A 23,296-nucleotide genomic window follows, 5' to 3' on the forward strand; every position below is an offset into this window, starting at 1 on the left:
ATCATACCGAGTTTTTGACATTTTATCAAAAGTTATAGTTGATAATAAATGTGCAACCTTAATATTTTAAATTTTATTGCTGCACAAGAACTACGTGTCGATTGATTTCCTAGCACGGAAAAATATTTTACCCAACACATTGGAATAAATTTTAACTACATCTAACATAAATGAGTTAATATGTAATTTATAAATTTTGCATTTGTTATCAATACTAAAAATTAATGTGTTAAAGATCAAACGTTTATCATTAAATAAAAAATTAGATGTTAGCTCATGAACAACTTTATTTTCTTATATTTGTGACAACGTAGATGTCACGCCCCGAGCCTGCGTGATTGCACAATAGGTCTCTATACCAACTACTTCGTATTCATTCTCGTTTTACGAAAATGATTAACTCAAGTTGCTATAAAGTCCATTGTAAGCCCATTATAAACTCATTTTAATTTTTTAATTTGGTATCACATGAATCGTTTTCGTAAAACGAGAACGAATACGAAGTAGTTGTTATAAGAGTTCATTGTGCAGTCACGCAAGCGCAGGCCCGAGCTCGGGGCATGACAGTAGAGCCCTATATACCCTAAGCAACGGTGGACGTGTGTACACATGAGGAGTTACACCAACTTTGGTTCAATTAGTTGAGTTGTTAAGCCCGATGGTCTGGAGAGTGGTGTGCCAGCTTACTGGTGGTATTTTCACTGGAAGATAATACTCTTACTCGTTAAGATTTGAAGTCCCTATTTTACGACATCTAACCAAATAAATGATATAATAAAATGTCAGTAACTTGACGCACGAAAAAATCACAAAAGTCACTCATCTCAAACTTCAGGACTTTTTTTCTGACCCAACTAAGCGTCCATTTCGCCCTAGCTTTAATTTAGAATTTGGCTAACTAGTTATAATGCATAGTGTGAGCTAGCAAAAAGTACAAAATTAAGTAAAGGGGTCACATGTATTTGCTACTGATCCATCAATTTGTGGCCGAATTGTTGTAAGTCCATGAAATCTTCCACTGCCCTCCTTAGCATCTATACAATTAGACAAACGCATTTTCACAAGAGATAGGCACCAACTGCGCTAATTATAGGGTGGGACACTGTTCTATTTTGATTGTACCATGATATGATTCATGTGTCACCAATTGAAATATATATTCAAACGAGAATCTAAAAATTAGTAAAAATTATCAGTTTTAAAATTAAAATTCCTATTTAGTATATCGCATATTTCGACTTAGATTATCATTATAAAATAAATTTACGACCTATAAATTAGTACTACACATGTGAAATTTTTTTATTGATTATAAATTATCTAAATATANAAATACTAACATGCATGACACCAGACATAGTTGACACGACGAAAACATTGTTGAAATTGTGAACTCCAGCAAAAATTAGAGGATATGAGAAATAAATCAATTTATTACTTGCAAACCAAAAATCTATCAAGCTAATTTACATATCCAATTTTAGAATCTGCCCCTCTCTCAAGTACAATAGAAAATATGTATTTTAACTAAAAAAAAACAGAGAAAAATCTGTGATTACTGACGGATCAAAATTTTCTTATTTAATTATAATTATATATGAATTATATGTACCAAATAATGTGAAAATGAGGAATTGTATAGTTCCTTTGGTTGACGACTCTTTGGGTAAGTTTTCACACGCACTAATGTCCTTTCCTAGGGAGCTTTTTTTTTTGACCGGCTTTTCTGTAAAAAAAAAAGGTAACTTTCCAACAAATTATTTCAGCAATTTCAGGAAAAAAAATCTTGATTTATTATAACTAATAAAACTTAGTAAATTTTTTATGCCATTTTCATCAAGTGAAAATGGTTCTCGTCCACTTAATTTTCTTCACCAACGGTTGATTCATTTCGATTGTAGTTTGAGTTCTTCACTTGGTTAGTAACAGACCTTAAAAAATGATTGCAAATAGGAAATCATTACTATTTAAAAATGACATTATTAAGAGAAAAACCCTTTCTCAAGTTGTATCTATACATATAAGTACATATATATTAACATAGCTAGTTAAATAATCAAGTATACAAAGAAAGAACAAAATTCTAAAGATCCAACAGGAAATTAGCCAGCGTCCACACCCAGTGTAGCATAGAATCTTCGACGCAGTCACGATCAGTCGTGCCAGCAAATAAGCATCACCACACACCTTCTTATAATGTAGAACCTCCCTCTTTGTTCCTTAAGAGATCTTCCCAATCTTCTGCTTGACAATCTTTTCTTGGATCTTCTCAAATCCGATGAAGATGGAGTACTACTTCCCATTTCTTCAAAATCAATGCACCAAATCATAACTAGCTAACAAGAAAGTAAAGAGTGGTAGTATGAAATAATATTTATTTAGGTCTATTTTTAACATATATATTTGCATGAAAAAACATGAGGCAGAGAAGGGAAATGGCATGAAATTAATATAACTGATGTTTGTTGAGTTAGAAATGAAGGGCAAAAGGGATTCTTATAATGAGGAAAAGAGTAGCTAAGAAGCCATGAATGCCCCATTTCTTCTGTGAGAGACATCATTATCTACAGAGAAAATAGTGCAAGCTAGCTAGGGTCATCATCCAGGATACTTGGTCGGTCCCAAGGGGTAAAAAGGGGATGAAGTTTTATCATTTCTTTCTATTTTGCTGCCACATTCTTGGTTTTCATGTTTATTTAAATTTGTCCTCCATCCTACTACCCTCAATTTATTAGGATGGAGGATTTTTTAAGTTTTGAATGTCGAAAGAACTTATTTTGTCAAATTATACTACTTTTTTATGTTTGATATAATGTTTTAAATCTGTTTTGGTCACTTTCTTCGTCTATTAATAAAGATACTAGTCATGATCTTGCATCTTCTAATTGGAGTCTCTATTGAGCACCTTTGTGACTTCAAGTACTCCACCTGGTATCCTCTGGGGATGCTCAACACCGTCTTCATCATCGACTACCTCCCGCGGGCGATGGATGCAGTAACGGAGCATGATCATATCATAATACTTTTTCATACCAAATTTACCCTTATCTTATTTAACATTTGTTATTCAAGAATAATTATATTGTCGTAAAATTATTAGCACATAAATATATTTGAATCTTATCTAAATTTTATCCTAATTCAAATGATAATATCATTTCTCATTTAAAAATGATTATATAAAAAAATCATATAAAACTACCTATATATTTTTTAAAATTCATTAATTTTGAAACTTTTTACGAAGGAAATTTTTTGTATGGACTGGCGGCTGCAATGCATCGCATGCCAAGAAATGTTATGGCCAGTTGGTGTGTGTGTGTGTGTGTATATATATATGTGTGTGTGTGTGTGTGTGGTTTGTAATATTAATCCTAGTTAGGTGTAGCCGAGCCGAGCCGAGCCGAGCCGCATGATAATTCCATTTTTTTCATTAAAACATTAATTCATTTTATTAAATTAAAACAAATTTATTGTTTTTAATTTTTGACTTTATTATGTATATGTGTGAATCGGTGAGCGTGAATTTGTATACTAATTTTAAATTATCTTATCTTTGCAAAATTACTTCGTCGAATGGTGTTTGAAAAACAAAAAGATGGAAAAAAATAAGTCAGAATAATGTGGGGTAAACAGAAACTAATTCAATAATATCATTATTTTTTAAATTCAAAACTTCATTCCATTTCAAAATCCCCATTTCCTTGTATTATTTATAGCACAATACACTATGTTTTTTGTTTAACAAAAATTTATTATCTTATAATTTTAAAAATAATATTTCATCACAAATTTCATGCGTGGTGATATTCAAATAGCAAATTAAATTAATGTTTTTTCTAAAATAATAATAATAATCTTCAGTAAATTTGTTTTAATAATCAAAGTTTCGTTGGGTCGAGTTCAAGATAACAAACTATTTGGCCCAAATCTAAAATTGGGCTTTTATTCAGCTATTCTAAATATTTGAATTTGGGCCTGTCTGCCTACTATCCATTAAAAAACAAAAAGAAACGCCGTTGCCGGGGATCGAACCCGGGTCACCCGCGTGACAGGCGGGAATACTCACCACTATACTACAACGACTTTGTTGAAACAAAGTTCAACTTTTAAATATTATTCATATTGTTTATGTCACTTTGAATGATAACCGACTCTTTTACAATAAAAACGAAAATAAACTGAAAGTCGAAGGATCGAACTGATAAAAGGCAACACATGATACACAAAATAACATAGTCTCTGAATATTTAATCAGAAATTCTATTCTCCCTAACAAAATTTTCTCAGGCGAGCTTTTCACCTAGGGTATGTCCAACGTAGTTTATCTGATTAACGTGATTTGCATACTATTACTCTAGTCCGAAAATTTGCCCACTACATACCAAAAAAATTTCACACCATAAAAAAAGTTAATAATCAGTTTCATGTGTCGCTTGATGTGTCCTCACGGCCACGACTTGGCCAATCCTCCTAGATTAAAATGGGCCAAATCCCTTTTCTCTATTAACGTTTAAATTAACTCGGGATTTCCACCAATTTTTGTCCGGTCTTAGTTTGGGCCAAAATTATCATTTTATGGGTTAAGAGGTACCTAGCCATATGGGCTTGAAAGTTAAGAAGCTTTTCGTATAATTCTTCAAAAATAATTGAATTATCTTGCTTGGCCATCACAAACAAGCTCTTTGTATTCTTCACCAAGATTTTGCTCAAGTCATCCTCGAGATAGGTGGTAGCAAAAAATTGTCCGTGCTTCCTTTGTGATTTTTGCTCGACACGAATACCTGTTTGATGGACAAGTTGATGAAACTAGCGACATTTATGATTCTAGTTCGAAAAAATAATTCAAAATAAAGTTGTTGTCATAGTCCGATAGTCAGAACGATTTTTGTCCATTATGTTATCAGATTTTTGTCTCGCTCTATTCATGGTCGGAATCTGGAATTTACATTTAAAGGGCTAAATTTTGTGTAAATTTAAAATTTAATTGTATGTAAGCATGCAAAAGCTTGCTAGTTATTATTACGATCAAGGGCGAGAGATTTTATTTCAACGGATTTCAAGTTATAATTGTTTACGTCACTGTATACAAACAAGGTTGTTCTGCAAATTGCAATTCGTTGGGTAACAGGAAAATGGCCCAATTCCAAATCGGGCCTATTCTAGATTTTGAATTTGGGCCGTATAAGGATAAAGATTAGGGCCATTAGACTAATATCGTACGTTTTAAGGTCTGGTTGTTGCAATTAATTAATGTTGCAAACATTCTTAAATTAAATCCTCGTAATTGCAAGGAAGAAGACCAAGACTTCTCCTGGCTGCTACCTTCTTCTCTGCAACTCATCTTCTGCTACTTCACGCGGATTATACAGCCAGACCCTGTCTTACGATTCTTGAAAATTTCTCTCAAATGGGCAGCCTTATCAGCAGAAATGAACGAAGCAGCAGCAGCAGTCGCCCCCCGCCCCCCCCCCCCCCCCCGCCCCCCCCCCCGCCCCCGCCCCCGCCCCCGCCCCCGCCCCCGCCTCCGCCTCGAGCAGCCTCAGATTCCAACTTCAACACCATCGGACAAGAGGAGCCCACGGTCCCCGATCTGAACTCATATGAAGACGCTTGCCGCGAGGATCCTGATCTCGGGAAGTTAGACGAGAACCTCCAGCTTCGCACGCGCCGGACTGTCAACTCCATAGCCGTAGATCTCGAGGTTCGCGCCATTTCTCTCGACTCGCTCGGTGAAGCCACGGGATTCTTACTCGAAATGAATAAGGAGGTGGTCGAAATCATCCTCAGGGACAAGAAAGATATATGGAAAGATCCTGAATTGTTGGAGCTCGTGGATGATTACTTCGAGAATAGCCTTTTAACCCTTGATTTCTGCAAATACCTTGATACCTGCCTTAAACGTGCTGGGATTATCGAGTCTATTATCAAGGTTGCCCTCAAGAAATTTGAGGAAGAACGTCATTCGGGAGACGGGCCTGTGAAGAGTTATTCAAGAACATTGGAGGAACTGAGGAATTTTAGGGCGGCTGGGGATCCGTTCGCCGCAGAGTTCATTGAGGTATTTAATTCCGTTCGATCTCGGCAGGTTTTGATGTTGAAGAAGCTGCAAGCAAAGAATAAGAAATTGGATAATAAGCTGCGGAGATTAAAGTTGTGGAGGAAGGTTTCCAATGCGATATTCATAGCAACATTTGCTTCTGTTTTGATCTGCTCGGTGGTGGCAGCTGCAGTCACCGCACCTCCAGTTGTGACGGCTCTGGCCGCTGCAGCAGCCATCCCTTTAGGATCAATGGGGAACTGGCTTAACTCGTTTTGGAAGAAATGTGAGAAAGATTTGATGGGGCAAAGGAAGCTTATTAGTTCAATGGAGATTTTTGGTACCATTGTTCTTACGGATTTGGAGAGCATTGGAAAACTGGTTGATCGGTTTCAAATTAAAATCGAGGAGTTGTCAACTTACACAGATTTTGCAATGAGAGACGCTGAGTCAGTGGAGATTGTGGTAGGAGAGATTAAAACAAAAGTCGATGACTTTATCAAGACTATCCATGATTTGAGTGAACGCGCCAATCAGTGCAGCCAAGAAACGAGGATGGCAAGGACTGTGATATTGAGGAGGATGATTACTAGCAGTTCAAATCAGGACATCGGTATGTATTCCTGTTAAATGGCAGCTAGAAATAGATGCAAGATGGAATCATTATGAATGGATAATAGAGGAGTTCTCTCTCCCATTTTTAATTGACATGAAGGAACTTTATGATCAAATATTTTGTTATTTTTCTTGAGGATTAATTATGTTATAATCAAACTATCATGTAAAACAAAGTGGAATTTATGATCTTAACCTGCTATGTCATGCGGTGACCCTACTGATTCCTACCATTCAATGCTATCTTGTATAATAATGTAGTAGAATAAAGTACTCAAAGTAAATGCTAGCCTTTACATTAAGAGACTGACGCAGAATTGCATCAGAAAAAGAATTCAATTCCATGTTTAGCACTACATGATGCAATTCACACGTCAATCAATATAGGGTACAAAAATTGTTACTCCTCAACTCCCTTTCAAGATGAGACTCGCACCCATTAAGCAGGCAAGTATGTCTCATCAGTACAACAATTGACAACATGGTACACTGTTAGCGTTCGACCTTCCTCCCCCAAATCGTGAACTGCCTCTGTATGTTTGAGGGATCTCAGGCAGGCTTGCTATGCTTATAATACTGAATAATTACATCAAGAACCTGTAGGTTTTTGTAGAACTGAAAGGTCCATGTCATCAATGATGGCCCGCAATCCAGACCTAAAAGTAGGATGAAGCAACTTCACTTCCAGTTCTTTCTTCATACGAGAATTGGAAACTCGTTTCTCGCCCCTGGAACCTAACCTCTTGACAAGGGATTCATCTCTTTCTATAGAAACATATTGTTCTCCATGTCCAGAAAATTTCTCCTCAACCAAATCCTGGGCGTACTCAAAAACTTCCATTCTTGGAGCAGGATCATCATCCACGATGTTATATATTTTCCTAAATACATCAGAACATATGAAGAGGATTACTTTTGATGTTTGGAGTGGAGGTAAAATCAGTATTCTATCACAATAAATAAACACCATTCATAATCCTTCCTTATATTTCCCACTGATGTTTCAACTTTTTCACTGAATCTGGAAATAGAACACATTGCATGTTTTTACTTGCCCCGGAGACGGTCTCAGAACACTGGCGTTGAGTGCTTGGCATACGTCGGCCACATGAATACGAGATGTGTAGTTTTTATACATTCTTGTTTTCTGACTAAATGATAGAGGCTTCTGTTTCAGTATGGTATCAATAGCACTGTCAAACAAGAAAAGACACAGGATATAATCCTCGACAGAGATTGAACTTTAATCCAACTGAATAAAAGCCACGAAGTTAGTAAAATGTTGAAATATTTGAATATTACTAAAAACCTTCTACCAGGGCCATATATACCACCAAGGCGAAATACATGAGCTGCAATCCCGAGATTACAACCTAAGCTCAGCCATTCTTCCTCAGCAGATAACCTATCTATCATCCGCTCACTCGTAGTTCTTATAGGATATCTGTCACAAGATTATTTGTGGAATTTTTAACCGAATTTAAGCTTGACTGGAACCTGAGTAAATAAAATGTGGACGTAAGCTTACTCTTCGTCTACCCAAGCACCGCCACAATCTCCATACACACCTATACATCAAAATAAATAATCTCTTAATCTTGGATCGAAACAAAATAAGGAAACTTGAGTGAAAGAAAGGCAACCAAAGGGAACCACATTAACAGACAGTGTGACTAGAGGTCTCTCCTTATGCATGCTGATGACAATTTTTCTACTTCCTTTCGTGTATGATTAATAGTTTGTTAGACATTCACATACTTGTGGTTGATAAATATACTAGCCATTGGAGTCTCCCATCCTTTAAAATGTTCTCCACAAATTCTTTATCACGCAGCATCTGCCAAAAGGCCAGCCAGATTAGCAACCTGGATGACATCTCAAGAACGGTGTGATCATATTCATGAAATTGAGTGTATGTTCTATGAGGAATGCTTGCAGATTGAAGCATTTGAAATCTAAATGCTGAATCTCTTTTGCTTGTTTGAAAATATATGAATTCCGTAGAAATCATATTCTTGTCCCAGCTCGTATGTAATAATAATCCTAAATTCTCCTAAAATAAGGAGTTCAATATTTTTCCGTCAAATTCTACCATTAAATACATATCCATCAATACAACCACAATCTGAAAGATTTATTATCAGAAGTAAACTTTACCGGATCACCAACACCCGCCACTGGAGGTATGGATACGACGAGATGTGTATGATTTTTAACAATCTCTAGAATTTCAGGTCTGAACAATGCAAGCATAAAACTTGTTACATTAGCCAAATACCAATAATTGCACAATAAAATTGTAAAATAATCCAACCATCAAAAAAAGGAAAACAGGACATTGAAAAGGAAATCTTGAATCCTCGACTAGAATTGAACTAAGCCAGCAAACCAATTTCAAATCATAAACACAAAATATTACCGTGGGTCATTTGCATCAAAGACATGAGATGCATATCCCATTTCTTCGAGTTCATTCTTCTTGGCGACGCTTGTGCAACTCCCACTCACCGCCCTTCACGATCAACAAGCACCCACAACTGAAAAAAATTCGAAATCACAACACAGTTCACAATTAGAAGTCTTACCAGCCTCTGCTCTTCAAATCAGAAGCGAAGAAGCGTCCGACGAAACCCATTCCGAGAATGAACATGTTACTACCCAAATGTTCCGGCGATATAGGGTTCTGGGATAGATTGCATCTGACAGTAAGGGGTTGAAAGGCTTCCATTTGGTGAAATCGGAGATTAATTGACGGGACTTGCCCGCAAATCTCCATCTTGCAGCGGGTTGGACCAAATCTTTCAGAAATTGGAATTCTTTCTGATCGCTGCATTCCTTAAAAGTTGAAAGTTATGTGTTCATTTTATGATTCGAAAATTTCGAATTATTAATTTTTTAAACTGATTCGAATTATTTCAATTTTTGAAAATAATTATTTCCAATTTTCTTACTATTTTCTATGTTCTGTCATTTGGAGATTTTTTCGTTTTAGTTTATTTTATCAAAATAAATTTTGCATCTTTCTAATGTGGTGAATTTTCATTTTAAAAGAACTAGGGATTAGCAAACCCTTCGGTTAATTTTTTTTCTATTTTAAAAGAATTTCTTAGATCATGTTGGGATGAAAGATTAGTTTTGGGTTATATTATCAAATTATTAACTTTGTATGAATATGGCATGATTTTTATATTAAGCACATGATCTAAGTTGATTTTTACATTACAAATTGAATTTTCACATGCATAAGATAAAAAAATTTAGTGTAATGGTGAAGTCCCAATATTCATTTGATAATTTCATCAAATTTGAAATTATGTTTTTGATTTTTAAAAAATAAATTTCATAAATAAATCTATTTAAATTTTATTCTAAAAGATATAAAAATACTAAATTTCGCTAATCTTAAAAACTTCAAGTCATCTATGGAGTTTAACTGATAGTTTATCATTATTTGTCCAAAAATTAGCACAGTACACTACAAAAAATATATATTGGTGACGATTTTTGTAAGACCGTCGTAATTTAAAAATTAACGACGGTTTATAGTGATACCCTGAAGTTTCCCAGCTGTATGAGGGGAATCTGCAGTTAAGATGTCCTGGATCCAGTTCTAGATCAAGAAAATGGACTAGAGAATCTCAAGCTGTTAATGGACCCTTTGTTGCAAGGAAATTACCCTCCGGAGCTTGGCCTTTTAATATTCAGATTGATTGATAATTTCCTCAAGAAGGATCCATCAGATCCCCCCAGCACAGATGAAATTTTCCGGTCTCTTTCAAGAATTTCGAATTCCAGCGTATCAGGTGAATGGGCGATTTGGATCTCAGAACACCATACCAGGCATAGATAAGCTGTTGCAGATCTTTTGTAGCTGTCTTTTGCTTTCAGACATGTATTTGTTAATCTCTGTGATTTGATGGTATTTGCTTATAGCTGATGATTTTTCGCATTCTTGATAAAGTTTTTTATATAGTAATAATTATCTTTGACCGAAAAGATCGAGGAAACAGGAGACAGAAGCTCATTGCATTTCGATGGATTGATCAATCCACGAAAAAGTTTGTAAATAATTTATACATTTTCTCAACTCTAAAGCCAATAAAAAATTCCGAAACGCAAAAAGATTGATCCATTTTCATTTCTTGGAGACATACGCATAGTACTGTGCCATTGGAACGACAAAAGCAATCACTAACAAGCCTCCAACTACAAGTGAGAACTGACCCCGTTTCTCTTCTGTCTCCTCTTTGGTTTTGAAGTTAGACTCTCTTTTATTATCTTTAGCCTTAGGGCCACCAAGATCAGGGAGGCCATCTATCGCTGCAACTAGACGTTTTGCAGCACTAAACAAAGCTTCATTATACTTTTCCTCCACTGCTAGCACTGCAAATATCCAATCAGCTCATAAAAATCAAGTTCCTGTGGAAGAATTCTCTTAATAATATCTAATCTAGACAACCATTATATTCGATCTACTACCAGGAGTACACAAAAATGGGCTAATCTTGCAAGAATGAAAAAAAATCCAAATATTCAAATGATACCCGGAAGATTCTCTGATACTGTGGCATCAAGAACAGAATCACCAACAGCCTTGATGAATTCAGGTCCGCCTGTAATTGCACCTTCTTTTTGGCTGGTAACTAGCACAATTATGCCTTTGTTGTTGCCTTCCTCCACAGTTGGGTACCAGCGTTCCAGTACTTGATCAGCATACTCGAATGCATCGGCTTTGCTCTTCAGCCAAAGAATACCCACAATTCAAAATGTAAAATAAAAGCTATAATCTCCTTGAATGTTACATTCTACCCGTCTCAATCCGAAGAAACTTCATCTCAATCCCATAGTGATTATTCGTTCTTTTCTACGAAAAATTTTAAATTTTCCTCATGCAGTTTCGCATGGGATTGAGCTATCAATTAATCTGAGGCCGTGACTTTAAATATTTTATTCAATGTTCTCCAAACCGGACCGGACCGGCCGGTCGGACCGGTTCAACCGCGAACCGGCCTCCAGACCGGTCCGGAGATAATTAAAAACCCGGAAAACAGGTTTAACCGGAAAAAACAGGTTAAAACCAGCTTAAACCGGAAAAAACGGAAAAATTTTTTAACAAATTTTTGCTTTCTGTTTGCTAAACATGTATTATTTTAATTTTTTTAAAAAATATTTAGATAAAAGTGTTGGTGAAATGCAAGAAACACCTTCTTTGGACTTGGAAGAACTTTTGGATGGTGGGGATGAAAATGATAATGACTACGAAAGAACACTTCAAGAATTGGATGCGGTGTGGGCATCAAAGGATGCAACTTGAAAGTTGAAATTGGATGTTTGATACTTTTTTGTATAAGAAACTTGATGTTTGCTACTTTTTTGTATAATTAAACTTGATGTTTTCTTGGGCACTTAAACTTGGTCATCACTATTTGGTTACATGTTAGGTGTAATTTGGATTTTTGAATTTGAAAAGTGATGTTTATTTGGATATTTGTTGTAATTTTCATCTTAAAAATTAAGTAAAAACTATAAAAACATAAATAATCAATATTTTACTATTTTATTTATTATATAAAATAAATAAAATATTAATTTTATTGATCTGGTTCGACCGTTTTGTTGAACCGGTTGAACCGGTTGAACCATTTTTTAAGGCTTGACCGGTTCGATTAACGATCCGGTTATAAAAACACTGATTTTATTCGGAAACTACGCATACTTCAAAATTTTTGCCTCACTTATCATTGGAAACAGTCGACAGATCTACGCCTTCCAAGCATAGAGTTTTACTTATAACCAACTACATTAATTAAGACGCAAAGAAAAACAAGAAGGAATCGACTTACAGTGAGCTTGCGGACAGTCACAACGTTAATGTGGTAGCCTTTTCTGGACTCCAAATCCGACAATAATCTCTTCAAATCAGATTTGGTGACACGGCTAAGCACACCAGCATCATCAACAACGAATGATTCTGCCGGGGGGCCGTCGCTCAAAACATCAAATTCAGAGGCCAATGCAGAGTCGGTCAAAATCGGGCAGGAGAAGTTTAGTGCTAAAGAAATGGCGAGCGCTGCTATTCCCTGGTTCACATGAGAAAACCAACTGGGATTGCGGAAAGATTGTTTGATTGATTGAGAAATCTGTTTTCTGAGGGTGCAAGAAATGGGTTTGAGCCCGGAAACCGGTTTGGGTTGGAAAAGAAGTGTCTTGAAAAGTGGGCAGAAGGAATTAGCAGAAAGAATGGTTTCCATTGAAGAATATCAAAAACTAAATGTGGTGGAATCTGTCATGTGTTGAAGAAGAGTTTGGTCACTGGTTAGTCTTCGATTTAGTGCCCTTTTTTGGATTCTTTAATTTGGATGGTTGGCTGGATTTTGGTGGAGGATAATGTTTATCAATTGTGGAAACAAGTGGGCTCGATATGAAGCTATCAAAGGACTGTTTTGTCCAGACGATCTATGTGGCTTACTGGTTTTTTCTTGGCAAATAGTGGATAGAATTGTCCATGAATTTCCTTTCAACCCCGTATGATTACACAATTTACAAATCAAACATCTGCTGCGAAAAAACTATTGATCAGAATAAGGTCTTCTTCCTCTACGAGAAAATGTAAACATGGTTTGTTTATGTACATTACATATTGATATAACTGGAGTGATGACGAGGAAAATAGCCATAATTCGCCAAACCATGGTGTGTTTATGTACATTTCAACGAGCCATAATCGGGCTAATAACCGGATAAACTCCAATGGCTTCCAAATTCGAAATCCCCGACTTTTCATACATCTGAGGAGATGATTCAGTTAGAACACAGAGGTTGAACACTATTTCCGCCATTCGTGGTCTGTCCGATGACTTTTCCGAAGTACATGCTCTTGCCAAATTCGCCAAGCTTAGAGCATCATCAATGCAGAAGCAACCCTTCAGCCTTGGATCCATCCACCTCCTTAGCCTCTCTTTCCTTTGATCTTCAACTTCTAAGATACCCTTTATTTCTTTCCACAACATTACAACTTCACCATTGTCCTTCATCTCGATAACTTTCCTTCCCGAAAGTAACTCTAAAAGAACGACCCCAAAAGAAAAAACATCAACTTTTAGCACCGTGGAACAATTAGTTGCTGTAGCTGCAGAGAAATTGGAAATCTTGGGCTTGAAATTAGAATCAAGAAGTATATTGCTTGTTCTGATATCTTTGTGGACGACACTTGGTTGAGTGTGCTCGTGCATGTATTGGAGACCATTTGCAACTTCCAAGGCGATAAGTAACCTCTGCCTCCAACTAAGGGACTCAACTTTGTCTGAAGAAGACGACACTTTTGGGAACAACCACTTTTCCAATGATCCGTTCTCAACGTATTCATACACGATGAAAAAATTCCCATCACTGTCTGATGAAATTCCCATTAACTTGACTAAATTCGCATGATTTACTCTCTGTAATATTTGGAGTTCCTCTGTTGCATCTCTTGTTTTCTTCACAGCAAAAACTTGATCATCTATTATGGCCTTGTAAACTGACCCACCAATTCTGTAGTGTTCAGTGAAGTTCATAGCTGCTTTCGTGATCACATGCAGGTCATACATTATTGGTTTTCCAAGATAGCCTGACACTCCTGGAAGCAGCTTATCCTGAATGATCTTTGGTGAAAAAGCTTCCTCTTTGGAGACTCTGTAAGCAGGGATAAGATCAGAAGTTTCTAAAGAAGAATTATTACGAACCAACATTTTATTCTTCTTGTACAAGAGGTTGAAGTATGCTGCAAAACCCGATAACACGATCACGAGAGCCAAAACAAGGCTCAATATTGTGATGAGAATCAAGTGGTGTTTGGATTTAACATGAGTTTCCGGAGAAGGAAACGTCTGCAATTTAATCGTTGACTTTACTGGTATCAACACGGGAAGGCATATTGCACCTGTGAAGTTTCTGTTATTATTCTCCATGACAATATCTGATGCTGATGCCCGAAACATCGTACTCACAGAAAATACATCATCACTTGGCTGCCATACGTAAGTAATCAGATGTCGAATTTTATTTTCTTTGAATGATTTTCTTGGGCACTTACAGAGCAATGGAAAGACCGCTTCCACTCCGATAGTCAGGTTGTAAGGATCCAACATGGGATTCATATCTTCGACAAAATGGTATTTTGTTAGATTCTGAAACGGCTTGATTGAAACCGAGTAAAAGTTGTCCCCTTTCGTGATTCTATAGGTGACATTGGAGAAATAATATGTTCCGTTGCAGGTACATTTGATCGGTATCAGTAACAATTGATTAGGAATCAGAATAGGATGCTCTGATGGTAAACGAGAGGCTGTCGCTATATCCATACTGCTGACTCCGAATAGATCAGATATACTTGCAAGATCTGAATAAGGTGCCCGAACACGGTATGTAACATACGTTTCACAAGACATTGGTGTCTCTGCGGACCATGTAAAATCAGTATCTGCTGTATTATTAGGCAGCTGCGCAGAAACAAGGGAAGCTGCAAAAATGAGGAACAGAGAAGAGATTGACAGAAAGGTATTATGAGGGACTGACATTTTTTTCGAGATTCATTTGTAAGAAGGCAAGGTGTATAAATAATATACGCAGGATAATCTCAGCTTGTGAAAAGTTCGTATAAAAAACGAAGAAGGGTTGCTATTTGATGCATAAATGAATTGTTTAAGAATTATTTAAGCAAAATCTCAGAGAGCTTTGTCCCCAGCTTTGCCTACAGTATCCCTCATCTGTCATAGTCTGCCTGATACGTCAATATTTGTTAAGTTCTGATATTTTTATTTGAAGCCTTCAAGATTAGTTTAACAAAGAATCCAAGTTCAGGCGGCACAAATTTGTCCTTGCTTCTGAGTTATATATACAAAAATCAGCACAAGGGTTTTAAAAAACCAGAGTTGATGGCCTAATTAGATGTGGACAAAAATCATAAGCCTATTTGATCATGGTATTATTTTCTTGCGAATTCGGGGTTGTCGTTATAGTTTTTTTTATTACAGAAGTCCGAAGGTTTCGAGAATTCTGGCAACTGGGAATTAGGACAGTCATTGTCGGTTTTATCGTCCTGCATGAGATTCTCTAGTAGAACAGGCAAACATAAGATCCATTTTGTTCATATATTTCCAAGTTTGTAGGTAATATTCTAAATCAACAACAATTTCAGATTTCATAAATATGTATGTGATAATATATGTAAGACTCAGATCGGTACATTACATTGTGTTTTTCATTTTTTATTTCTATACCTTTAACTTTTTTTCTTTCTTTCTTACGTATGACAAGAATTTCACTTAAAGTTATCAGGGAAAACTTCCTGTAAGCCTAATGTGGTCAAGAGTACTCTTTAGGCCCAACTCCAGGACCGCCTTGTTGCCTTGTCTGAAACCATCTCCGTATGCTACCGAAGGGTTTGATTCAATCTGGTGTTTGAAAAATTCACCAAGTTTTTTCTCAAACAGGGATCGTTTCCCCTTCTTCGAAGAACCAGGTGGTAATGCTGTTGACACTTCAGAAGATGAAAATGAAGTGGAAGCTTCATCATTACTTGAACCAGGAATTATTTCAGAATCTAACCACATATGAGCCAGCACTTGGCAGATACCTTCTTCAACGTCTGGACTCAGACTCGGATAACCTGAAAGAAAACCGGTTTTGAGAGACGGAAATCAATACAAAAACTGGCAGCATCGCAGAAAAAGAAAGCAAGAACCTTTGAGTCGAAGCCAAGCATGCATCATTTCGTGAGCAAGGATGGATCCAGTCAACAACCTGAATGTTTCTTAATTATTCGATGGATTAGCCGAATCAGAAACAGAAAGAAAACACAAATCTTACCTAGGAAGCCCAAACAAGACAAGGATTGCAGTCACTTCACATCGACGAATCAGCCTATAAGGTTCAGTGAACAAGTCTATTATTCGATACCCACCAATTCGTGGTCGCTTCAAAATCTGTAAAATTTGGTATAAATGTAAGAATAAACTTCAATATCAATCATGAATCATAATCAATATGGATGTCAGTACCGTGCGAATGGTTCGCTCTTCTGACAGACAAAGACCTCTAGTCTCAGGCATGTTGTGGTGACCCTATATAGCAATACAGATGATACCAAAATGACTTCATTTTATAAAAACTTCTCAACTTTGGAAAGTTAATGCTATCCAAAAGTAACCCCCTTACGATTTTCTCTCCCTCCATGGCCTCATTTAGTGCCTGTCTCTCGACCAAGAGCATTGTAATTTGCTGCTCCACCTTCATGTTTAAACCTTCATAAAATTCTTGGATTTCGAGGTACAGAGGTTGGCACTCGTGTGTGTCCATTATCGAAGAGTCTAAACACTCCAAACATAGCTTCCTTCCATCATCAAGAATCAAATATCTGCAATCCACGGGCTGCAAGAACGAAATATTTCTTCATCAGTACACCATGTTAAGTATGTACATTATCCTGACTAGGCCCCAACAAGACAGGTTCAACATCATTCAGATTATATAATGTGTATATCTATCCTAACCTCCATTCTTTCGCAGCTGCAGCATCGAGGCGTCCCATCATTCTCATGAGACGGGCAATACTTTTGATGCCAGAAAGGATGCTCTCTATATGCAATTTCTCCAGAGGCATTGCTTGGGATCTATATCAGAAACGAAGAAACTCCAATTCAAGGTAATGAACGAGAAATGTCTGAGAAATATTATCATATTTACTGTACTATTGCTCTATGGAATCGCTTCAGCTCTTACAAATTGTTTGCAAACATCGCACTTGGGGTGATACAGATCCTTATAGCAGGATTTATGGTAAGGTCGACCATCGGACATCGAAAACTGAAAAAAATTAAGGAAACAATTTAGTTTTGCAGAACCATTGGTGACTGAAAATCAGAAAAGACATTAGTACAAAACAATAATTTCAGAACCTCATAATCCGAAATCGGTTTATTACAAGCATGACAACGGAAACATTCTGGATGCCAAAAGGCCCCCATGCCACTCAAAAATCTTCTATTGCCAATTTCACTGTTGCAACCACTACAGATTCTGCTGAAAACAGAAACTGTTGTTTCAAAAAAAAAGAGAATAAGCAAACGAAAACAAAATCCCAACCAGTACACCAGTTACCTGTGTCCTAAAGGATATCGAAATAGACTATGGGGAAAGAAACTGCCAGAATCATATCCAGATGGTCGAGTTCGAGGAGGTGATTGAGGTGGAGATACCACATTCAAACTTTCTTGAATGGCCTTAGCTAGCTGCTCATCTTCTTCCAAATGAGATTCTTTATCTAACAATCAACACGGTTCGTTAATTTAGCAAGAATATCACATTAAAGAACTATCATGCCATTGGTTCTTGATTTATACCTATTGCTTTTTTCACTTTCTCATCTTCTTCAGCAATGGAAATTGCTATGGCTCGATCGATTTCTTCTCTGTCAAAATCTGACCCTGTCTCCTGTATATCAGATTTATAATGAAAATTTTCAGTTTCAAATGCTGGAAAGGGATCAAACCAGTCTCAACGATGACAGGGTAAAGAATACCTCTGAAGTAGTCGGAACTTCCAAAATAGTATCATCTTCATATCTCCCAGCATATTGGCCGCCTGATATTTTGTGGGTGGAACCTTTGAAAATCTTGGTTAGCCAACCCATCGTGTATAGCACGTATATCTATAGAACGACCCACAATTTATTTCATCAAGCTGGCTTTATGATAAATTTATTCGAACCTATAATTTTCTGAAAAACTATACACAAAAAATAGAAATATTTTCTTTCCGAGGGGGACCGACTCCACCCCATCCATGCAAACACGGCCATTATCTCATTCCCAAATTTCATAGGTGAGCATCCGGAAATCGATAAGGCAGATTCGAAGACGCCGGAGAGTAAATGGTTAGGCTTCAACCAGACATCAAGTGAACGTGATCTTGGGAAAGAAAACAGAAGAAAAGAAATTCATACATATAATCCTAATCAATCGAAAATTGCTGCTTCAAGAATTTAAACATCAGTCTCATCCATCAAGAAAGATAAACCAACCATATACAGTAATTCTTCGCCAAAAATATATCTCATTCCAATAATACAGCAATCCCACAGTGAAAGTTCAAACTTTTAATCATCTGATCATCTAAATATAGAGATTTATTATTCAAGATTGGCCGGTTAACTCATTCTTTTCGACGACACCATTAACAAGAACTCAAAAGAATGTGTTTCAGTGTCATAAGCTACTTACCTTAAACAGTTAAACAATCTGATAATTTTCAAGGAACCTGATTACTCCCGGATCAAATTAATCATCTGAATTGGAGATTTGACCAAAAATATATCCCCATTTCACGGAAGAACAAGAACAGATGTATAGAAACAAATCATTACTTGCTTTCTTGAATCAAAAAGCAGAGGATCTTAGAGGATTAAGAAGAGAGGCAGTTTAAAAAAAGAACAACAGAGACGACGCGTACGACTTGTCAAGCATCTTAAGCCAAAATATGTAAACTTTTTTCCTGACCACTATTGTATTGTTTAATATATAATAACAAAAAGAAATATTTGTTGCCATGATTTCACAAAACTTTCTCGAATAATTATATTATTTGACTTTTTTAAAACTGACTAAATTTTACTATAATTAAGTCTAAAATTCAAGATTAATTTTGCTAAATTTTAATATAATTTAATCACAATTTTTAATTCAAAATATAGTTTAATCTCGAACTTGGATATTTAAATATGTGATAATGTTAAATAAATTTAAAGATTTTATATGTTTCTTGACGTAAGAAAGTGTCGTCAGGAAACTGAAAGGGATCCTTCCACATAGTTTTCTTTTCTTGGTTGACTTTTCTTTACCCATCTCAGCTTTTTAAGAGTGAGTTCACATGGGATCGTCTCATCTATTTCATTAAACTTTCTACGTTTCTTCTTCTTTGTTTTTTTTGCCCAAAAAGTTGAAGTAGTTTTGTATTTTCTTTGCTTTAGTTGGTAAAAGAGATGGATTTGTTGCAATCAAGTTTCAAACCCGAAAGCTCGTCTTAGATTTTGTATATTGGTGTCATTCATTGGTGTCACATGAATGAGTAGGTTGTCTCTTATATCCATAAAATCAGTTGACCCGATCAATATTTATCATGAAAAATAATAATTTTTACAAAAAAACTAATATTTTTTTATAAGTTTGGTCGGATTGATTATATGTCTCGCATAACTAACATGTGAAACAGTCTCATGAGTTCTTGTGCACATGAATTATAATCATGTGCATAAGTAGTTTTGTATTTTAATAGATTGAAAAATAGTTTTTTGATTTTTTTTTAATAAAAGTTTAAGTAGAATCCAAAATTTGTGATTTCTTAAGCATTTTCCTAAATAACACAAAAGTTTTTGTATTTGAATATTTTTTTTTTATAAAGATTTTGGGGACTAATCTTATAACTATCAAATTGATTATACCAGAAAGATATATCCCACTAAACAAGACAATTTCACCCCAAAAAAATGGGTGCTTTTTCTTCTTCCTTTGAGATTAAGATTATATATTTGGGAATTGAAATAGATTTAGGCGACAACTTTATTTGGTTAGCTATTTGAAAATATGAATATGAAATAATGTTGGATAGATTTAGAATTCATTATAATTATTGTTATAACAATATAATATAGCAATGAATTTAAAATTCTCCTTAGTTAAATCCATCCGAATAACTAAAATATATTTGAAATTTATAAATTATTCACTAGCACGAAAAATGCCACAATATAAGCATGATCAAGGTTTTATGATTATCTTTTCTGAACCGATAATGATTTAATACTCCTATAAAAAAAACTCATCACGTTTCTGATATCAAATACGCTTTGAATTTGATATGAAGTATGTGATATTCGAATGAACACGATTACTTAAATAAATTATTGATCTTGAAATCGGTATATTTTGTGATAAACAGTGCCTCGAGTATTGTCGAACAAATAAACATTATGTTAATCGCCAATCACATTTTCGATGAAATAGCAAGCTGATTGTATAATATGTTTTATGTGAAATTTCGTTTAACCCTTTCGTTGAATCCCTGGTAATAGAGATGAAAATTTAGTAACTTAATAGCAAGCGAGTGGTTTAATTTTTTTATTTTATTTTTTTTTTTAAAAAAAAAAAAACTATTGGTGGATTGAATATTAGAGCCATTGGACAGTTTTCTTCAAGCCAATGGGATTGGGAAATATAATTTAGGCCCAATAATACTTATTGGGCTGATGATGGACCCTTCTCCATCCATATCCAGCCCAACTCTAGATCCAATATAAGCTCCATCTTAGATGTTTTCCTGGACTAAAATTGGATAAATTCAAGCCCATAATCCAATCACTTTTTTTAACCGCTTTATTATAATTTAATTAAGATCACTTCTTTGATTTTTTCTACTTGGGGGTGTTAAATTCAATGCTTATCATGGGAAAAAATATATAAATTTGATATTTATGGATCTAATGTAAATTTTATATTATATGATACTTTACGAGCTATGAGCTAACGACACTGACGATGAACGAGTCATACGAGAGAAGAGTACAGTGTTTACCTACTTTGCTACGAAGCTAGGATCTGAACCTTACCAAGGAAAGGGTACTCGCTAAATATCCAATTTGAAAAATAATAGCAAAGTTTATATTTAGTAATACGCATGATTATATTAAATGAGATGAACACTTTTGATAATTAATTTGATCACATCATCCACAAGCTATCTTTTAATTATCCCCAGTCTGGCACTTATCTTTTTATTTCGACACGTGTCACACTTCGAACGGGCTCGTTTTGTTTGGACCACCGCTCCCATGTGGCTCCGGCCACCCCATGCCGGCCAAGCCACCTCGATTGGTGGAGGACCACCTCAATTGGCCACCACTTGTCATTTTAAGTGCCCCTCCTTTCAATTATTTCATGTCATTGTCTTCATGGCCCCCAATCCCCTGAACCTATCAACCAATATATTTCATCTTCCCAATTTTTTTTTTTAATCTTTCTATCCTTCTCTTCTTTTTTTCCTCTGATTCGTCACATATCCGGTTAATCGTCGGTTCGATTCGAACAATTCTCATTTCATTAGAATCGAAATCATCGATTTCATTTGATTTTTTGAACCAAATTCATTTAAGATTTTTAACATTTTCAATTATGTAAAGAATTTTAGCTCGAAAAATAGATTTCGCAATTTTTCGTTACAAAACAATATAATAACAAGTATCTTGTGCACAAAACAAAAACTTTAGTCTTTGATCTGGTTTTACTTTAATTTTATTTCCGTTTGGAAAATTCAAACCACGTATAACCAACAGTAAAATTGTAGATATTGTTATAATTTATGTAAATTTCATTTTCAAGATGATTCCAGAGGCCAACCAAATCAAATTTGGCATTTTCACACAATCCACAGGTAAAAGTGAATGAAAATTTTAATTATTAAATTTGAGCCCGATTTTTACACATAATCCAAGAAGAGCGCATGCCGGAATTTTATTTTGGGACATTTTGTTATTTCTTTGGCACCAGAGCAACGTCCTTCTCAATTGGCTCACTCTCTATTTTGAAGGTTTACATTTAACTTAAATGACCAACATTCTCATGGTACGGTCCCACTCTTTTCAAAATTAACAATTTACTTATTTAGTAAAAGATACACACGCGTTACATATGTTATTATTATTTTTAATTTGTTCAAATAATACTAAAAATTTAATAAAAAATCATTTTAAATTTAGAAGAGTTGTTCGATTTAAAAAAAAAGTTTTGTTTATATTTTTTTTATCTAAAATATGGAGTGACTTGAGTAGGTTTTTAGTAGGGTAAAAAGGATAATTATGAAATTAAATATTTTGATGTCCTCTAATGTAGTTNCTAACAATTTACCTATATAGTAAAAGATACACACGCGTTATATGTGTTATTATTATTTTTAACTTGATCAAATAATACTAAAAATTTAATAAAAAATTATTTGAAATTTAGAAGAGTTATTCGATTTAAAAGAAAAGTTTTGTTTATATTTTTTTAATGAAAAATATGAAGTGATTTGAAGAGGTTTTAGTATGATAAGAAGGGTAATTATGAAATTAAATATTTTGGTGTCTTTTAAGATAGTTACTCTAAGGGTCTCACACTAAATAATATAGTATAGATAGGTACTAGTTTTTTTAAAATTTTTACAATATGATGGATATTCTCATGGTGCGGTCCAACTCTTCGAAATTATGATTATCAACATATTATTAAAAATTTATATGTAGACACCATTTTATAAAATGACGTGATTATGAATGAAGTATAATATAAAGATGATAACTAATTATATGTAACAATAAAGTGATGTACTCTAATTATGGGGAGACATGTACTTCCCCGTGATATTTTAATTAACTATTACAGTTAATGGTGTTATAGCTTTCGATGATTATTATTATTATTGTAATTATTATTGAGACAATAGCTTTCTATTTCTCTCACTATTCACAATTACCATTTTTTGATCCATCAATGTATAATAAAAACGATTTTTATAAAAAAAAAAAAATTGAACTCTTGAAGTGAAGCAAAAATATCGATGGAGAGGGTGCAC

General features: G+C 35.1%; 6 protein-coding genes and 1 non-coding gene across 8 annotated transcripts; 1 reads left to right on the top strand and 6 right to left on the bottom strand.

Annotated features, from left to right (window-relative positions):
• Positions 1–1,997: 1,997 nt before the first annotated feature.
• LOC140976426 (small polypeptide DEVIL 4-like) lies at positions 1,998–2,453 on the bottom strand. Its single transcript, XM_073440565.1, has one exon. The coding sequence runs from the start codon at positions 2,328–2,330 to the stop codon at positions 2,154–2,156; it is 177 nt and encodes a 58-aa protein (XP_073296666.1). The 5' UTR covers positions 2,331–2,453; the 3' UTR covers positions 1,998–2,153.
• Positions 2,454–4,014: 1,561 nt separating this feature from the next.
• TRNAD-GUC (transfer RNA aspartic acid (anticodon GUC)) lies at positions 4,015–4,086 on the bottom strand. Its single transcript has one exon. It is a non-coding gene; the product is annotated as a tRNA-Asp (tRNA).
• Positions 4,087–5,256: 1,170 nt separating this feature from the next.
• Positions 5,257–6,888, top strand: LOC140976161 (UPF0496 protein 1-like). The gene has a single exon (XM_073440090.1). The coding sequence runs from the start codon at positions 5,411–5,413 to the stop codon at positions 6,668–6,670; it is 1,260 nt and encodes a 419-aa protein (XP_073296191.1). The 5' UTR covers positions 5,257–5,410; the 3' UTR covers positions 6,671–6,888.
• An 88-nt stretch (positions 6,889–6,976) lies between these two features.
• LOC140976162 (uncharacterized) lies at positions 6,977–9,532 on the bottom strand. The gene is made up of 8 exons (XM_073440091.1): positions 9,241–9,532; positions 9,075–9,167; positions 8,813–8,891; positions 8,414–8,492; positions 8,184–8,223; positions 7,965–8,099; positions 7,711–7,848; positions 6,977–7,536 (listed from the first exon to the last, which is right to left on the bottom strand). Exons 1-8 carry the CDS (start codon positions 9,486–9,488, stop codon positions 7,245–7,247), a joined length of 1,104 nt encoding a protein of 367 aa, XP_073296192.1. The 5' UTR covers positions 9,489–9,532; the 3' UTR covers positions 6,977–7,244.
• Positions 9,533–10,662: 1,130 nt separating this feature from the next.
• LOC140976165 (UPF0603 protein At1g54780, chloroplastic-like) lies at positions 10,663–12,909 on the bottom strand. Its single transcript, XM_073440096.1, has 3 exons — positions 12,499–12,909; positions 11,200–11,392; positions 10,663–11,038 (listed from the first exon to the last, which is right to left on the bottom strand). The coding sequence occupies exons 1-3, from the start codon at positions 12,904–12,906 to the stop codon at positions 10,791–10,793; spliced, it is 849 nt and encodes a 282-aa protein (XP_073296197.1). The 5' UTR covers positions 12,907–12,909; the 3' UTR covers positions 10,663–10,790.
• Positions 12,799–15,555, bottom strand: LOC140976163 (serine/threonine receptor-like kinase NFP). Its single transcript, XM_073440092.1, has one exon. It carries the CDS (start codon positions 15,211–15,213, stop codon positions 13,366–13,368), a length of 1,848 nt encoding a protein of 615 aa, XP_073296193.1. The 5' UTR covers positions 15,214–15,555; the 3' UTR covers positions 12,799–13,365.
• A 208-nt stretch (positions 15,556–15,763) lies between these two features.
• On the bottom strand, positions 15,764–19,165 carry LOC140976164 (protein DA1-related 1-like). 2 transcript variants are annotated; one of them, XM_073440093.1, is made up of 12 exons: positions 18,916–19,165; positions 18,216–18,344; positions 18,037–18,127; positions 17,795–17,957; positions 17,593–17,716; positions 17,417–17,500; positions 17,188–17,307; positions 16,853–17,065; positions 16,696–16,758; positions 16,505–16,620; positions 16,380–16,438; positions 15,764–16,304 (listed from the first exon to the last, which is right to left on the bottom strand). In XM_073440093.1, exons 2-12 carry the CDS (start codon positions 18,324–18,326, stop codon positions 15,970–15,972), a joined length of 1,479 nt encoding a protein of 492 aa, XP_073296194.1. In that variant the 5' UTR covers positions 18,327–18,344; positions 18,916–19,165; the 3' UTR covers positions 15,764–15,969. The 2 variants fall into 2 exon arrangements, with proteins under 2 accessions (XP_073296194.1, XP_073296196.1); XM_073440095.1 differs by having other exon boundaries at positions 17,593–17,713; positions 18,916–19,164.
• Positions 19,166–23,296: the final 4,131 nt, after the last annotated feature.

This window comes from Primulina huaijiensis, chromosome 5 (assembly GCF_012295235.1).
Source record: "Primulina huaijiensis isolate GDHJ02 chromosome 5, ASM1229523v2, whole genome shotgun sequence".
NCBI lineage: Eukaryota > Viridiplantae > Streptophyta > Magnoliopsida > Lamiales > Gesneriaceae > Primulina > Primulina huaijiensis.

Bases quoted from the DNA above. Each gene is read 5' to 3' on its own strand.
- LOC140976426 (XM_073440565.1), bottom strand. From the start codon at position 2,330: ATGATTTGGTGCATTGATTTTGAAGAAATGGGAAGTAGTACTCCATCT.
- LOC140976164 (XM_073440093.1), bottom strand. From the start codon at position 18,326: ATGGGTTGGCTAACCAAGATTTTCAAAGGTTCCACCCACAAAATATCA. The intron at 17,066-17,187 runs GTTAGGATAGAT...TCGTTCTTGCAG, and splicing joins GCAGCTGCGAAAGAATGGAG to CCCGTGGATTGCAGATATTT. The intron at 16,759-16,852 runs GTAAGGGGGTTA...ATTGCTATATAG, and splicing joins CCATGGAGGGAGAGAAAATC to GGTCACCACAACATGCCTGA.
- LOC140976163 (XM_073440092.1), bottom strand. From the start codon at position 15,213: ATGTCAGTCCCTCATAATACCTTTCTGTCAATCTCTTCTCTGTTCCTC.
- LOC140976165 (XM_073440096.1), bottom strand. From the start codon at position 12,906: ATGGAAACCATTCTTTCTGCTAATTCCTTCTGCCCACTTTTCAAGACA. The intron at 11,393-12,498 runs GTAAGTCGATTC...CTTTGGCTGAAG, and splicing joins TGACTGTCCGCAAGCTCACT to AGCAAAGCCGATGCATTCGA. The intron at 11,039-11,199 runs GTATCATTTGAA...GGATATTTGCAG, and splicing joins AGTATCAGAGAATCTTCCGG to TGCTAGCAGTGGAGGAAAAG.
- LOC140976161 (XM_073440090.1), top strand. From the start codon at position 5,411: ATGGGCAGCCTTATCAGCAGAAATGAACGAAGCAGCAGCAGCAGTCGC.
- LOC140976162 (XM_073440091.1), bottom strand. From the start codon at position 9,488: ATGCAGCGATCAGAAAGAATTCCAATTTCTGAAAGATTTGGTCCAACC. The intron at 8,493-8,812 runs GTAAAGTTTACT...GCCTTTTGGCAG, and splicing joins TGGCGGGTGTTGGTGATCCG to ATGCTGCGTGATAAAGAATT. The intron at 8,224-8,413 runs GTATGTGAATGT...TTTGATGTATAG, and splicing joins AGTATATTTATCAACCACAA to GTGTGTATGGAGATTGTGGC.